Below are 14,162 nucleotides of genomic sequence, written 5' to 3'. Positions count from 1 at the left end.
GGGCCACACAGCCTGCATCTACCAACTAACTGCTGCAACTGGAGCTAGCTCAGATCGCAGCCGCAGCTTTAACCCCTTAAATGAGGGCTGTCAACTGTGAAGGTTTAAAATGGGGTGCTGAAAGTATTGTCATGGCAGCCAGGAGCTTGCTGAAGACCCCCGGTATCAAAGATCACTGCCATATTACACAGTATCAGTCAAATGATCGCAAGTTCAAGTCCATTAAGAAAAAAAATATTTAAAAAAAAAAAAGCATGTAAATATTCAGAATAATAAAAATATGTATCTAAAAAAAACATCTATAGCCGCAAACTGTTTCTTTTCATCACTTCGCCTCCCAGAAATAATGAATAAAAAAAGATCAGCTAGTTCAATTGACCCCAAAATAGTACCCAATAAACTGGTATCAAATAAAATAGTTTAGGGGAGAATGAAAAATCGAAAGTCAAGAGATGCACAAAGTCAAGAGATGCTCAAGGACCCGCATAAACCTGAAACCAGCCCTGCCTAAAGGCATTTACAGTATGGCACCATTTTATCTCTCAAGCGTTACATAGGGCTATGAGAAAAATCTTTTCTGTCTCTATAGAATTGGTTGGAGGAAGGAGGTATAGTATGAGGGCCATATCAACTTCATTGTCTAAACAGGCACAGCGGATGGAGGGAGAACGATGGTGGGTGAAGCCCGAAACTGCATCTGGTCTCTTGGCGGCGGTCCATGAGGTCAGTCCACCTGATAAACACTGATGGCTAATCTAAAGTATAGATCATCAATGTTATATTATCAGAAAATCCCTTTATATCATCCCTCCTATTAACGACCATTACTGTATTTCTCTCCCCAGACACAGAACCTACAAGATCCGATTCGCTTCTTGAAAAACGTGCAGGGATAAAGCATGCAGCTAAACGCGCTCGACACATGCACTGCAAGAAATCAAGGATGTTAACACACTTACTCTTCTAGACTTCGGTCACAACAGGTTAGAGCATTTGTGAGAGAAAGAGAAAACACATTCATGAGTAACAGAGCAGGCAGACACCCTGAAATTACCCACCGGTAGAGGATGCCATTACTATACACATACGGCCATGGTCCCACAGTTTTTCACTACTGCATATTATTTGCACCAAAATACGCAACAGATTTCTGCATTTTCCTGCTTTTCTTTTTTTAATAAGCATTCTCTCTTTTAAAGCAGTTATTGGTGCAAATTTGATGCTGTTTTTTATGCATTTTTTACTGCAGAAACACTGGGATTCTGCACTCAAAAACACAACTGAGTTTTTTTTACATGCATTTTTTTTTCAAGCTCTTCATCTAAGTCTACAGGGGAAAAAAAACTGTATTAAAAACCGCACAGTCAGTATAATGTTTAGACGCACAGTGTACATGACTTTTCATAAAACCACATCCAACTCGTAAACGCAGCAGGTTTTCTGTGCACTGTAGACAGTGCTTACACTTTGTGGTTGTGAGAAAGTCACGGGGGGCTTTATAGCCAATTAATGTAATAAATCAATGGGGTCAAAGATTTCTAGATGGCTTTTCAGTCAGTGGCTATCAATTATTCATAAAGTTCTTGTAAGATGCAGCAGGCGGGGGTGGGGAGGTTAGGAAGATGGCTGTAATTAATGGATTTTCACTATTTTTTTATTTATTTTTTTTACAGTCTGGAATTTACTTATTTTTAATGCAGCTGTAAAAACCCCTTTAGGGTATGTGCACACGTTGCGGATTCGTGTGCGGAATTTTCCACGAGGAATCTGCATGTTTTGGCAGAGTCCGCAGGTCAAAATCCGTGCATTTTTCCTGCGGATTTCCTGCGGATTGTGTGCGGATTTCCCCTGCGTTTTTACACCTGTGGATTCCTATAATGGAATGGGTGTAAAAACGCTGCGGAATCCGCACAAAGAATTGACATGCTGCGGAAAATAAACCACTGCGTTTCCCCGCTGATTTTTCCGCAGCATGTGCACAGCGGTTTTTATTTCCCATAGAATAACATTGTACTGTAAATCACTGGGAAATCAGCAACGTGTGCACATACCCTTAAGGTGACAGACGAAGTTTCTTAAGAATTATTAATAATTAGGTAGATAGTACGTAGTCACGTTCTGATTGATTGGGGGAGGGCACTACTAGTTGGGGTTTTCTAATTTGGAGCACAAAAAGGCTAAAGCCCCCGTGAAAGTTTCTCTGAATCACTTGGCTCTCACCCACACAGAGACCCTCTATCACTGACATTAATTGTGACTACACATTTGTCCGCCGGATCTGCATCCAGTTTTCTTCTTTCACAAAATGGATTAAAAATTAGAAATTTATAGTCACGCATAGTGCTCGCTTACACAAGCGATGAGTCCTTCTTCTAGAATCGGATTGATTATGGGAATGACACTCGGCTCAAACTCTGTCTCCGTTTACTGTGATCCAATTGTCAGGCACGAGAGCGTCGTATCACAGGTATGGAAAAGACGGAGAACTTAATTCCTCCATTGTCTGTGTCCACATAAATCAGACTGCACTTGGATGACATATGAATGCTGCCCAATGTTCTACAGGCACCCATAGACTTGTATGGGTGTGCATTGGTTGCGCTTGCAGCACCACTTTCTATGGGCCATAGGGAGATTGGCCCCACGCGTGCAATCACCTAAGAAATGGCGCTGCACCGTTATATCAAATATTATCATCCGCCCCTCCTTCTGTGTGCTGGAGAGTGATGAGTGACATCACACCACTGGGTGAAGCTCCTGCTCAACTTCGCAGCTAGCCTGCTGTTGCTTATTTAGGCAAATGAGAGAAGCTGCGCCCTTTAATACCCAATAGCCGAGAACGGGGACAAAAAATCTACCGTAATTTAATTTTTCATATTTTCTACAGTACAAAACAAAGTTACAAACTTCACAAATAAATTTTTTTGTGACACTTTCCTGTTAAATGAATGGGACAGTTTAGCATTTTTCTGTACAGCAGGTGTCTAGCTAACACTACGGCCACTTGACTTTGAGGTGTGTTGGTGATCTGAGCCATTGGTTCTCTATCAATCAATAAGCGATGGCAAATCTTAGGTCATCACTTACTAGAGATAAGTAAAAAAAAAAAATAAATAAATAAATAAAAAAATCTCTATATCACTTTCCCAGAACAGTGCCACCCCTACCTACAGGTTGTAACAGTATTGCAGCCAAGTTCCACTGAAGCCAAGGGACTGAGCTGTCCTACTATACACAAACTGCAGACTGGGGTGGCGCTCTCTTTGGAAGAAAGGGGCTATTATTATCTAATTCTTATGTCCTTTAAAGCAAGAGGTTACCTAGAAGATACTCTACCACGTGTAGTAAGACTCCTAGTCTCACAAGCTCACCTCCTTCTGCTCCACTTGCAGCGCAGTCTTTAGGATGTCTCTTAGTTGGCTCAATTGTTTTCTTTCTTCATCCTGGACTTGTTTCATCTAAAACGACAGGTTGAATACAAGTTTTAAAAGAACATTTCAATTAACGTTTAATCCCCCCCCTCAACCAAAAAAAACAAAAAAAAACAAAAGGGCCAAAGCAGAGCGGACACAGTGTCTCCATATTTATGTATGGAAATAGTCCCTGCAGTCAGATCCTTTCCATCAGCAGCTGCATGGAACAAATTATCCAAGATTAAGACGAGGAAAAGGCCTCAGATAGACAGACATTGTTAGGAATCGTTAATCCAGTCTAGCCGCGGCTCTTTCAAGCACAAGATCCTATTTACTACGTAAGATTTAGGGCTCAAAGCCAGCCTTATTAATGACCTGAGCCAAGTAACTCCTAATGACCGAAAGCACAGGTCCAGTCCCCATGTGCGTGTAGGATCTCGGGGGGCAATCTGTCACCATAAATTAGAAATTAAGCCAAAGGGGAAATAAATGGGAACCATAATCCAGCCTCAGAAAAACAACCAAACTATCTAGAACCGCATCACAATGAAATCTCGAGTCGTGAGAGCTCAGATTAATACGATTTTCTTGATGTTAGCTTGGATGATCTTGATTAATGTTGGAACAACTTAGGTCCTGCAGCCATGCTGGTGGTCTGTGGCGGTCAGAAAAGAACCCTGTGAACCTACTCCCATCTTGAGGCATCCATGGCTCTTCTTTTGGTTAGTAGGACTGGCACGATGTCATGTGCGTGTCGCAACGATGACATGATGGTAAACCTACTAATTGCAAGAGGAGCAAAGGAGGCCGGTAGGTAGGTTTGGTCTGGTGGCCACAGACTACCCATCTTTTTGCTCAGCTCCAGTTTTCTTACTTTGAGGCGTTGACATCCTACTTTCAATAAATCCCATAAATATTCAATACTTAAATGGAAAATTAGATACTCCTGGATGGGAATATGCATTTAGCCTCACCATGAAGAGGAGACTTCCGGTCCACAGATGCTGCAGATTTTTGGTAACCATCAGGCCGTTTCCCGATATGGATTTCAACCCATCTAATGAAACGGATTCCCCTTAGATGGTCATGGCTCTTATGAACCCATTCACAACAGATCAAAGTGATGGAAATGGCCAGCTTTGACTAAATTAATGACTGTCTGCTGGATTGATTAGTTTCAATCAACTACTGTACGCTTGTAATCATCCAAAAACCCTGTTTGACCTTTTTTTTGGCCTTGATTCGCACAAGTGGTGTGTGTATGGGTTGTAAACAATTTCAATGGTCCCGTTTAAAACAGTGGCCGATGACAGAAAGTAATATGAGTAAAGCATAAATTATGCCAAGGTAAGTAATGCGAAATATGTATTGTGCACTGTGGTGAAAAACGGGCAACAGACCCCCGATACCTCCATGAAGCAGGATTCATGAGAATGCTGACTAGTGGTTCCTGAAGAAAGGCCAAAGACAGAGGGGGGTAAAGGATGTTTCGGTAAAATTTATGCTTTGTGAACTCATAATCCTGACCTTGCATAAATGTCTAATTATCACCCAACCTACAGAAACGAGAAGGAACGAAGTGGTGACATCAGCAAGTAACACGGTTTTCACAGCTGCTCCGAGAGGACTCGGTCTGTTTTTTCTATAAACATACATATGTGCCACAGGGACGGAGAAAAAACATTGTATGAAGCCATGCTGACAAAGTATTCTCCCCCAAGACATATACTATTTGTGACACGAAGGGTATCATTTAGCAGAGTTCCCCATTTTGCAAGACAAGTTTGCCAATTCATGAGAAAAAGATTTTGGAAAAGGATAGAAAAAAACCCAAAAACAACAAGACAGAAAAAGAATCGACACTTTCGAAATCTGGTGCTGGAGAAGGATGCTATCAATACCATGGATGGCAAGAAGAACAAATCAAATTTTTGAACAAATCAAGCCAGACATTGAAGCAAGGATCACCAAGCTACGACTTGTCCACTTTAGACACATCATATGAAAAAAGCAATCAATAAAGAAAGACTTCATACTCAAAAGACTATAAGGAATAAGGCAAAGAGGAAGATCAGCAACCTGATGGCTTAATTCTATCAATATTACGGCAGAGAGGACCCTGGTGAACGATCTGTAGGAAGATCTTTCAAGTCGCCATTGCTCAAGATCAAGCCAAAGGTCGTTAAATAATAATAAAAAAAAAAAAAATTATGCCAAAAATGACAGCTGACATCCCTATATTCAAGACACTGATGTGCCTTCCATAGAGCTGGGGTCCATGGATCTCTTCCCAAATCCTGGGCGAGCTATTGTAGGAAATACGTCACCAGTCTACATCTACAGTTCTTCTAAAGATTTGCTGGTGACAACTCAAATCCATACCGAAGTGCTCATCCACTAAAGTACTTGTTGCCAAATTGATTAGATCCTATCAAGGAGTCTGATCTACTTTTACTGGTTCCACCTTAAGGTCCCGTTACATTTAGCGATGCACCAGTGATCCCGACCACGATATGACCCGGTCAGGATCGCTGATGCATCGCTAAATGGTCGCTAGTGAGCTGCCACACAGGCAGATCTCACCAGCAACACAGCGATGCTCGGCGGTCGTTAGTCACCTGTCACACGCGGGGATGATGATGTCTTCCGCCCGCGTCCATGGCTCGCTCGTCGGCGTCAGCAGGAAGCCGCTGACGAGAAATGGACCAGGACGATCTTGCACGATCACCGATATCCAGCGGGGGGTAGGCGGTCAGATGTGAGTGTCACATGTACCGATATCGCTGCTGCGTCACAAAATCGGTGACGCGCTAGCGATATCGCTATGTGTAAAAGGCCCTTTAAAGAGGACTTATCAGCTGCTGGAAAACTGCATAATGTCAAGGGAGACCAAAATATATAAAGCATGTCTCAAAAATATATCATAAGGAAAAGTAGAAAATGTACTTTCCAATTTACTAATAAAAGCTCTGTCCCATTAGGGGAGCAAGGCTGAAGTCAGCTCGGGCTCTACACTGTTTCTCTATCTTGACAGCTTTGGGAAACTTCTAGATGGGAATTACCATAGATAGTATAGGGAGGGGAGACTGCGTGCAACACGAAACACACAGGAGATCTGTGCTGCTATCTTACTTCATTCTCACTGTAGCCATATGTGATGCAATGCAAGATGGATTCCTGTGTATTATGGAGCAGCAGGGAGAGGAGGCGGCTACAGAGGACAAAACTGGCACATATTCTTCTCAGGGTGACTACTTTGGGTTCCGTGTGTATGGCAGTGATATTGGTGAAATTGCTACATTTGTCATTAACATTTTGTCAAAACGATTATCCTATTGTATTATATAAAACTGCAGCAAAATGCAAATTCCTGATCCGAGTACAAAGCTCCCTTTATGCTGAATCTGACTATATTCTTCGCTCACTGGTGGAAGTGAAGTAAAACCTGTGACCATGTAACACTGAGGGAAGTCATCTGATTTGTGAATAAAATATACCTGAAAAATGTCACGATAGCAGGTTTTCAGTTTACAGTATGCAGCAACGTGTGAAATTTTGGGTAAGTCCACAGCACTTCTACGATGAAATCGAAAGTAAAATTGCCAAATTTTGGTGTGCATTGGACCACTGTGGTAAAAGGGCTATTCCCAACAGAATTAGTAATATCCTATCCATACCCTGAAAATAGCACATCCAGAATGGAGCAGACTTGCGCATGTTCAGCCTCTGCACCATTCCTTGTATATGGGACTGATGGAGAAAGCGGAGTACAGTGTTTAGCTATTTGCACCAGTCTCATAGGACATAGGTTGAACACACTCTTGCTCAATAGAAGACGGTATGGCCCGTTCTAGGAGTTCCAGAGCGCTGATCTTAGGATCGCTAGCAGGTGATCTACTCACACATGATAGCAAATAACACCCTTAAAATCCATGTAGATGTGTAGATGTTCCAGTAGCAGAGAATATGTTCGGTCTAATCTGTAGCAGATTTCACCACCAGATTTCACGCATAGCGTTGATGGACTGCATTAATGCTACTCACATAACGCGATCGTGTTATGTGAGCCCGCTAGCAGTGACGAACCCCCGTATGCGGCAGCCCGCGTCCAAGAGTCCATCACAGAATGACGGCACCTCACTAGCGCATGCCGCTTTATGGCACGTGCTAGCGATGCGCGCCTAATGGGAGTCAATGGCCGCGTTAACGGATTGCGTTACATCGAGTTATGCCGCAGTGTAACGCAATCCGTTAAACGGACTGCATTAACGCAGTGTGACCCCAGCCAAATGATGAAGGTTGTAGTGTGCCGTGCCAGTCTGTGGTCTTGGGCTACAGCTCCTGCTTTTTGGTCTTTGGTCCTTTTTTTATAGCTAAGCAATACGAGGGGCGATCCAAAAGTAATGATTATCAATAATAAACACAATGAATATAGTCAAAAAATTGTTTTATTTTTCTACATAGTCTCCTAACAAGTCTACATATTTAGTCCATCTCTTTTCTAAACTTAGAATTCCCTTCGAAAAAAATTCTTGATCTTGACCCTCAAAAAACTCCCCAACAGCGGTTATCACGTCGCTATTGTCGACAAATTTCTTGCCCCGGAGGTGTTCCTTGAGCCGAGGAAAGAAAGAAGTCACTGGGGGCTAGATCTGGCGAATAGGGGGGGTGTTCCACCAGTTCAAAGCCCGCTTCTTGAATGGTAGCCATGGCAACTGCAGCTTTGTGAGCCGATGCGTTATCTTGGTGAAACAGCACTCCAGCCCGCAGTTTACCGCGCTTTTTCACCTTGATAGCCTCCCGCAATCTTCTTAATTGTTCTGCGTAGTAGGAGCCCATAATAGTGGCTCACTTCTCCAAATAGTCCACCATAATAATTCCTTCAGCGTCCCAAAAAACGGACGCCATAACCTTCCCTGATGAGCTTGACACTTTGAATTTCTTCGGCATCGGATCGTCGGCTCGTTTCCATGCCATCAATTGTTGTTTCGTTTCGGGATCAAAGTGGTGGATCCAGGTCTCATCCATGGCCAAAAAATGTGACAAAAAATTCTCCTTGTCTGCTTGGAACTTTTCGAGATTTGCTATTGAAATGTCAACTCGTTTCTTCTTTTGCTCGTCGGTTAACATTTTTGGTACCCAACGCGCTGAGACCTTTCTCATATGCAATTCTTTTGCAAGGATTCTTTGAATACTGCCATATGAGATCCCTGTGACCTCAGCTACATGCCTGATAGTCATTCTTCGATCTGCCAACACAAATTATTCAACTTTTTTCACGTTTTCTTCATTGAGGGACGTGGATGGGCATCCTTCGCGATGTTCATCTTCCGTCGATGTTCTTCCCAGCTTAAATTACTTGGCCCAGCGTGCAACTGTGGAATATGGAGGAGAAGAGTCCCCCAATGTTTCCACCAAGTCGCTGTGTATGTCTTTGATAGACATTTTTTTCAAGCAGAGGTATTTGATGACAGCTCTGAGCTCGTTTTTTTCCATTTTGATGTTCACTCCTTGGCAGTTCATATTCAAATGAATGTAGCTCCCGGGAATCGTGGCCTACTAAAGTGATTTTTTTTCCTGGACTAGTGGGTACCTAAGAGAAGAAAACATTTTATTTTAATTTCAGTGTGCAATAGAAATAACCGATTATCATTACTTTTGGATCGCCCCTCGTACTTTGCTTTTAGCTACGATACTTCATTTTAACGAGCAACTCTATGTGTGCTCCACTCCGGGGATCTGAGTCGTAAGGGACTTCATTAGGATCTGAAGATGTTAATTAGGACCAGAGCACAACATCAGCTTCTAAAAAATAATTTATATGATCGTTTTGTAACAAAATTCATTTAATAAATGATTACAGGGAAGAAATCCTAACCAGGATTAACAGCTGTAGGACGTGGATGTCTGTAGGCGTTTGTGCTGGTTATAAGTGATTACTAAAAATTCCTTTTTTTATTTCATGCAAATCAAAAGAAAATTTTCACCCTGACAGCAGAATATCGGCTTCTGGGCCAAATCCTGACTGATAACCGCCTGTTCTTGTCCAATCAGTGCTTGGAGTTTATCAAAATTTTGCTTGTCCTCCCACTTTGAGGTTCACAATGGGATTGAGATTTGGGACCTTCCTGCCAAAGATCTAAAATATCAATGTTTTGTTAAACGAGCCTCTTAGTTATCGCTTTTGCCTTGTGACATGGTCTCCATCGTGCTGAAAAAAAACATTGTTCATCACCACTCTGCTCCTGGATGATTGGGAGAAGATTCTCTCGGAGAATGTGTAGATCCCATTCTTTATGCATGGCAAAAATAAAATTGGCAGGTAGCCCCCTCCATGGATGACAAGAAACTTATCTGTTACTCTATGACTGTCTTCAATAAGGAAGGGAGGCTTTAAACTGGCCCTGGAACTTGTAGCCAAACTATCCCTGTCCCGAGGGTACTCTTGAAGGTAGAGAGGCCTGAGTCTCCGACCTTACTATGCTTCTGTTAATGTCCTAAGCTGTCCCCTCCCACAGGAGGCCTGGGGCAGAAATGCTACTGTATAAACACATAAAGGTACTGTCACACTTAGCGATGCACCAGCGATCCCGACAACTATATGACCCGGTCAGGATCGCTGGTGCATCGCTAAGTGGTCGCTAGTGAGCTGCCAAACGGGCAGATCTCTCCAGCGACATAGAAGCGGTCGGCGGTCGCTACTTACCTGTCAGACGAGGCGATGAAGACGTCCTCCCACCCGCGTCCACGCGTTGCTAGTCGCCACAGCAGGAAGCTGACTAGAAACGGCACAGGCCGTTCTCACGCAATCAGCGATAACCAGCGGGGGAGCCGGTCGGAGGTAAGTATCACACATAGCGATATCGCTAGCAATATCGCTGCTGCGTCACAAAACCAGTGACGTTATAGCGATATCGCTTAGTGTGACGGGCCCTTAAGACAAGCAGGGATAACAAAAAAGCAACTTACATACAAACACTCACCAAGGGTAGAGATGAATAAAGGGAAGAATAGGAAGGTACAAATTAAATGAGAACAGGATAATGGACAAAGCATAAACCCAATAACAGCAGACCACTACCTCCAGCAGCAACTAAAATATCCAACTTCAGCACACCAACTCCAGCAAGCCAGGAAGCAAAACTTTCACAGGCAGGGATGAGAAGGTCTGGCCAGGTTTTATAGAGAGAGAAAAATGAGCAGGTCAGGAGCAGCTGTGAGATGGAGCTGCATGTCTCTAACAAGCATACAAAGAGTCGTTAACCTCTTCAGCGCCAAAGGAAACAAAGTCTATTTAATATGAGGAACAACACACATAGGATAAATGGAAGACCTGCGATTCAAAATACGTAAAGATCGCCTAAATCCCGATCTCCCAGGAAACGTGACAGACTTGTGACATTCTCCCAACAACGCTGTTAATATTGGAGTCTTTTTATAAACGTGATGTATTTGCCAATAAAAGAAACTTATGAAATTCTTGTATTTGTACTTTAGTAACCATAGAAGCATCTAACAAAGATCTAAAACTCTGAAGCGGCAAATTTTGTGAAAACCGAACACGTAAATTTAAGTACAACAGAAGGGTGGATTTACTATTATTATAAATTGCAAACAACCATAAGCACAAAAAGAGCAATTCCACTTACTGATCATCATAGTAAAAAAGAAAATCACTACAATTACCGTATGCAGATCTGTCGATAGCTTCTCAATGGAAGGTTTGAGGTTTTCGACAGCTTTCAGTCCATCTTGAAAAAAGCTGAAAAGAAAAAAAAAAAATGAGACGTATGAGCTGAGGTCAGAATCCGCCAGGCTGACGGTATCTGGAAAGCATCAGTGTACATGAGCAAGCAGTTTTAAACAATAAGATAAATTATCCTAAAAAAAAGCAATTACAGAGCTGCGGCTTTATAGTTCATGCAGAACATCATTGTCACCAGTACATCACAGGAAACCATTTGTATGGATGATCCGGAATAGAAGAATTTTCCACTGATGTAAAACTCATCCATCCCCCATATCGTGTCCCTAGCACGACACTAACAGGATGAGTTTCACCTATAGATCTGCTCGCTTGACCTGCACTTAACATTAACGTGGAATATTGGAGAGGGGGAAGACATAATATTGTAAACGTGAAGGATAGCGGGGGTCAGGCGCACACTTAAAAGATTTTGTCAGGTCAAGGAAAGAAAAATTGTTGAGTTGTAACAATTAGGAAGAAAAAAAACATAGAACATGTAAGAAGCAAAACAAAAAAAAAACAAAAAAAAAAAAGATCATAATGATCAAATTGACCAGTTAAGGGCTGGATTATCCCCTGTCCAGACATTTTTTGGTGATACACAGGGCTTTTCTTTCATGTCATTTTTAGATATGTTTTTTTTTGTGAAAATATGAAAAAAAAAATTAAAACTAAACCTTTTGCTTTCCACATTTTTTAAAAGCACAATAAACCGTGTTCACTTTTCATTACTACTATTTTTAGATACTGCATAATGTTTGAGTTTTTGAAGCCGGGACTTGAAACTATAGTTTAAGCCATCCGTGGTCTTATACGTGCTGTATTTATATATGATCCGGAATAGAAGAAATACATACTAGCTGAAGAGCCTGCTGCTGCCCGGCCATAGTAACTAACTAAGGTTAGTTATAACAAATTATAATGAGATATACTGTATATATATATATATATATATATATATATATATATATATATATATATATATATATATACACACAAAAGTAGCCAAAAGTACTGACACCCCTGCAATTCTGTCAGATAATACTCAGTTTCTTCCTGAAAATGATTGCAAACACAAATTCTTTGGTATTATTATCTTCATGTAATTTGTCTTAAATGAAAAAACACAAAAAGAATTGTCCTAAAGCCAAATTGGATATAATTCCACACCAAACATAAAAAAGAGGGTGGACAAAAGTATTGGCAATGTTCGAAAATCATGTGATGCTTCTCTAATTTGTGTAATTAACAGCACCTGTAACTTACGTGTGGCACCTAACAGGTGTTGGCAATAACTAAATCACACTTGCAGCCAGTTGACATGGATTAAAGTTGACTCAACCTCTGTCCTGTGTCCTTGTGTGTACCACATTGAGCATGGAGAAAAGAAAGAAGACCAAAGAACTGTCTGAGGACTTGAGAAACCAAATTGTGAGGAAGCATGAGCAATCTCAAGGCTACAAGTCCATCTCCAAGACCTGAATGTTCCTGTGTCTACCGTGCGCAGTGTCATCAAGAAGTTTAAAGCCCATGGCACTGTGGCTAACCTCCCTAGATGTGGACGGAAAAGAAAAATTGACAAGGGATTTCAACGCAAGATTGTGCGGATGTTGGATAAAGAACCTCGACTAACATCCAAACAAGTTCAAGCTGCCCTGCAGTCCGAGGGTACAGCAGTGTCAACCCGTACTATCCGTCGGCATCTGAATGAAAAGGGACTGTTTGGGTAGGAGACCCAGGAAGACCCCACTTCTTACCCCGAGACATAAAAAGCCAGGTTGGAGTTTGCCAAAACTTACCTGAAAAAGCCTAAAACGTTTTGGAAGAATGTTCTCTGATCAGATGAGACAAAAGTATAGAGCTTTTTGGGCAAAGGCATCAACATAGAGTTTACAGGAGAAAAAAAGAGGCATTCAAAGAAAAGAACACGGTCCCTACAGTCAAATATGGCGGAGGTTCCCTGATATTTTGGGGTTGCTTTTCTGCCTCTGGCACTGGACTGCTTGACCGTGTGCATGGCATTATGAAGTCTGAAGACTACCAACAAATTTTTCAGCATAATGTAGGGCCCAGTGTGAGAAAGCTGGATCTCCCTCAGAGGTCATGGGACTTCCAGCATGACAATGACCCTAAACACACTTCAAAAAGCACTAGAAAATGGTTTGAGAGAAAGCACTGGAGACTTCTAAGGTGGCCAGCAATGGGTCCAGACCTGAATCCCATAGAACACCTGTGGAGAGATCTAAAAATGGCAGTTTGGAGAAGGCACCCTTCAAATATCAGGGACCTGGAGCAGTTTGCCAAAGAATGGTCTAAAATTGTTTGTTCATTTAAGACAGATTAAATGAAGATAATAATACCAAAGAATTTGTGTTTGCAATCATTTTCAGGAAGAAGCTGAGTATTATCTGACAGAATTGCAGGGGTGTCAATACTTTTGGCCACAACTGTATATATCCAATATATAAAACTCAAGTGTTTGTGTGTGTATGTATGTATGTCCGGGATTGGCATCCGCACCGTCGCAGCTACAGCCACAAAATTTGGCAGTGTCACACGTCTGGACCCCGAGAGTGTCCTAAGCTTAGTTGTGAGGTGAAATTTTAACCCCGCGCGTTCAAATTCACCAAACAATTTTGCCCCTATCTACATAATGGGGAAAAAGTATGTGTGTATCAAGACCCGCCCCTCATTATGATGTCATAATGGTTGACTATGAGATGGAGGATGTGTGATGGGTATATGGGCACTGGACTATGGGATGGAGGATATGTATAACGGGTATATGGGCACGGGACTATGGGATGGAGGATGTGTGATGGGTATATGGGCACTGGACAATGGGATGGAGGATGTGTGATGGGTATATGGGCAATGGACTATGGGATGGAGGATACGTATGACGGGTATATGGGCACGGGACTATGGGATGGAGGATATGTATGATGGGTATATGGGCACGGGACTATGGGATGGAGGATGTGTGATGGGTATATGGGCAC

General features: G+C 42.1%; 1 protein-coding gene across 3 annotated transcripts in view; it reads right to left on the bottom strand.

Annotated features, from left to right (window-relative positions):
- ASAP2 (ArfGAP with SH3 domain, ankyrin repeat and PH domain 2) overlaps positions 1–14,162 on the bottom strand; it is a 221,883-nt gene that overhangs the window by 58,828 nt on the left and 148,893 nt on the right. For all 3 annotated transcript variants that reach the window (XM_073568181.1, XM_073568182.1, XM_073568183.1), the window contains 2 exons: positions 11,100–11,175; positions 3,372–3,458 (listed from right to left, as the gene is read on the bottom strand). In XM_073568181.1, the coding sequence (XP_073424282.1) occupies positions 3,372–3,458; positions 11,100–11,175 (163 nt within the window). The remainder of the gene's footprint in view (positions 1–3,371; positions 3,459–11,099; positions 11,176–14,162) is intronic.

The sequence above is a fragment of the Dendrobates tinctorius genome, unplaced genomic scaffold, assembly GCF_039654945.1.
Source record: "Dendrobates tinctorius isolate UK_male_01 unplaced genomic scaffold, ASM3965494v1 ptg000021l, whole genome shotgun sequence".
Lineage (NCBI taxonomy): Eukaryota > Metazoa > Chordata > Amphibia > Anura > Dendrobatidae > Dendrobates > Dendrobates tinctorius.
This window is presented reverse-complemented; position numbering and strand designations above follow the sequence as displayed.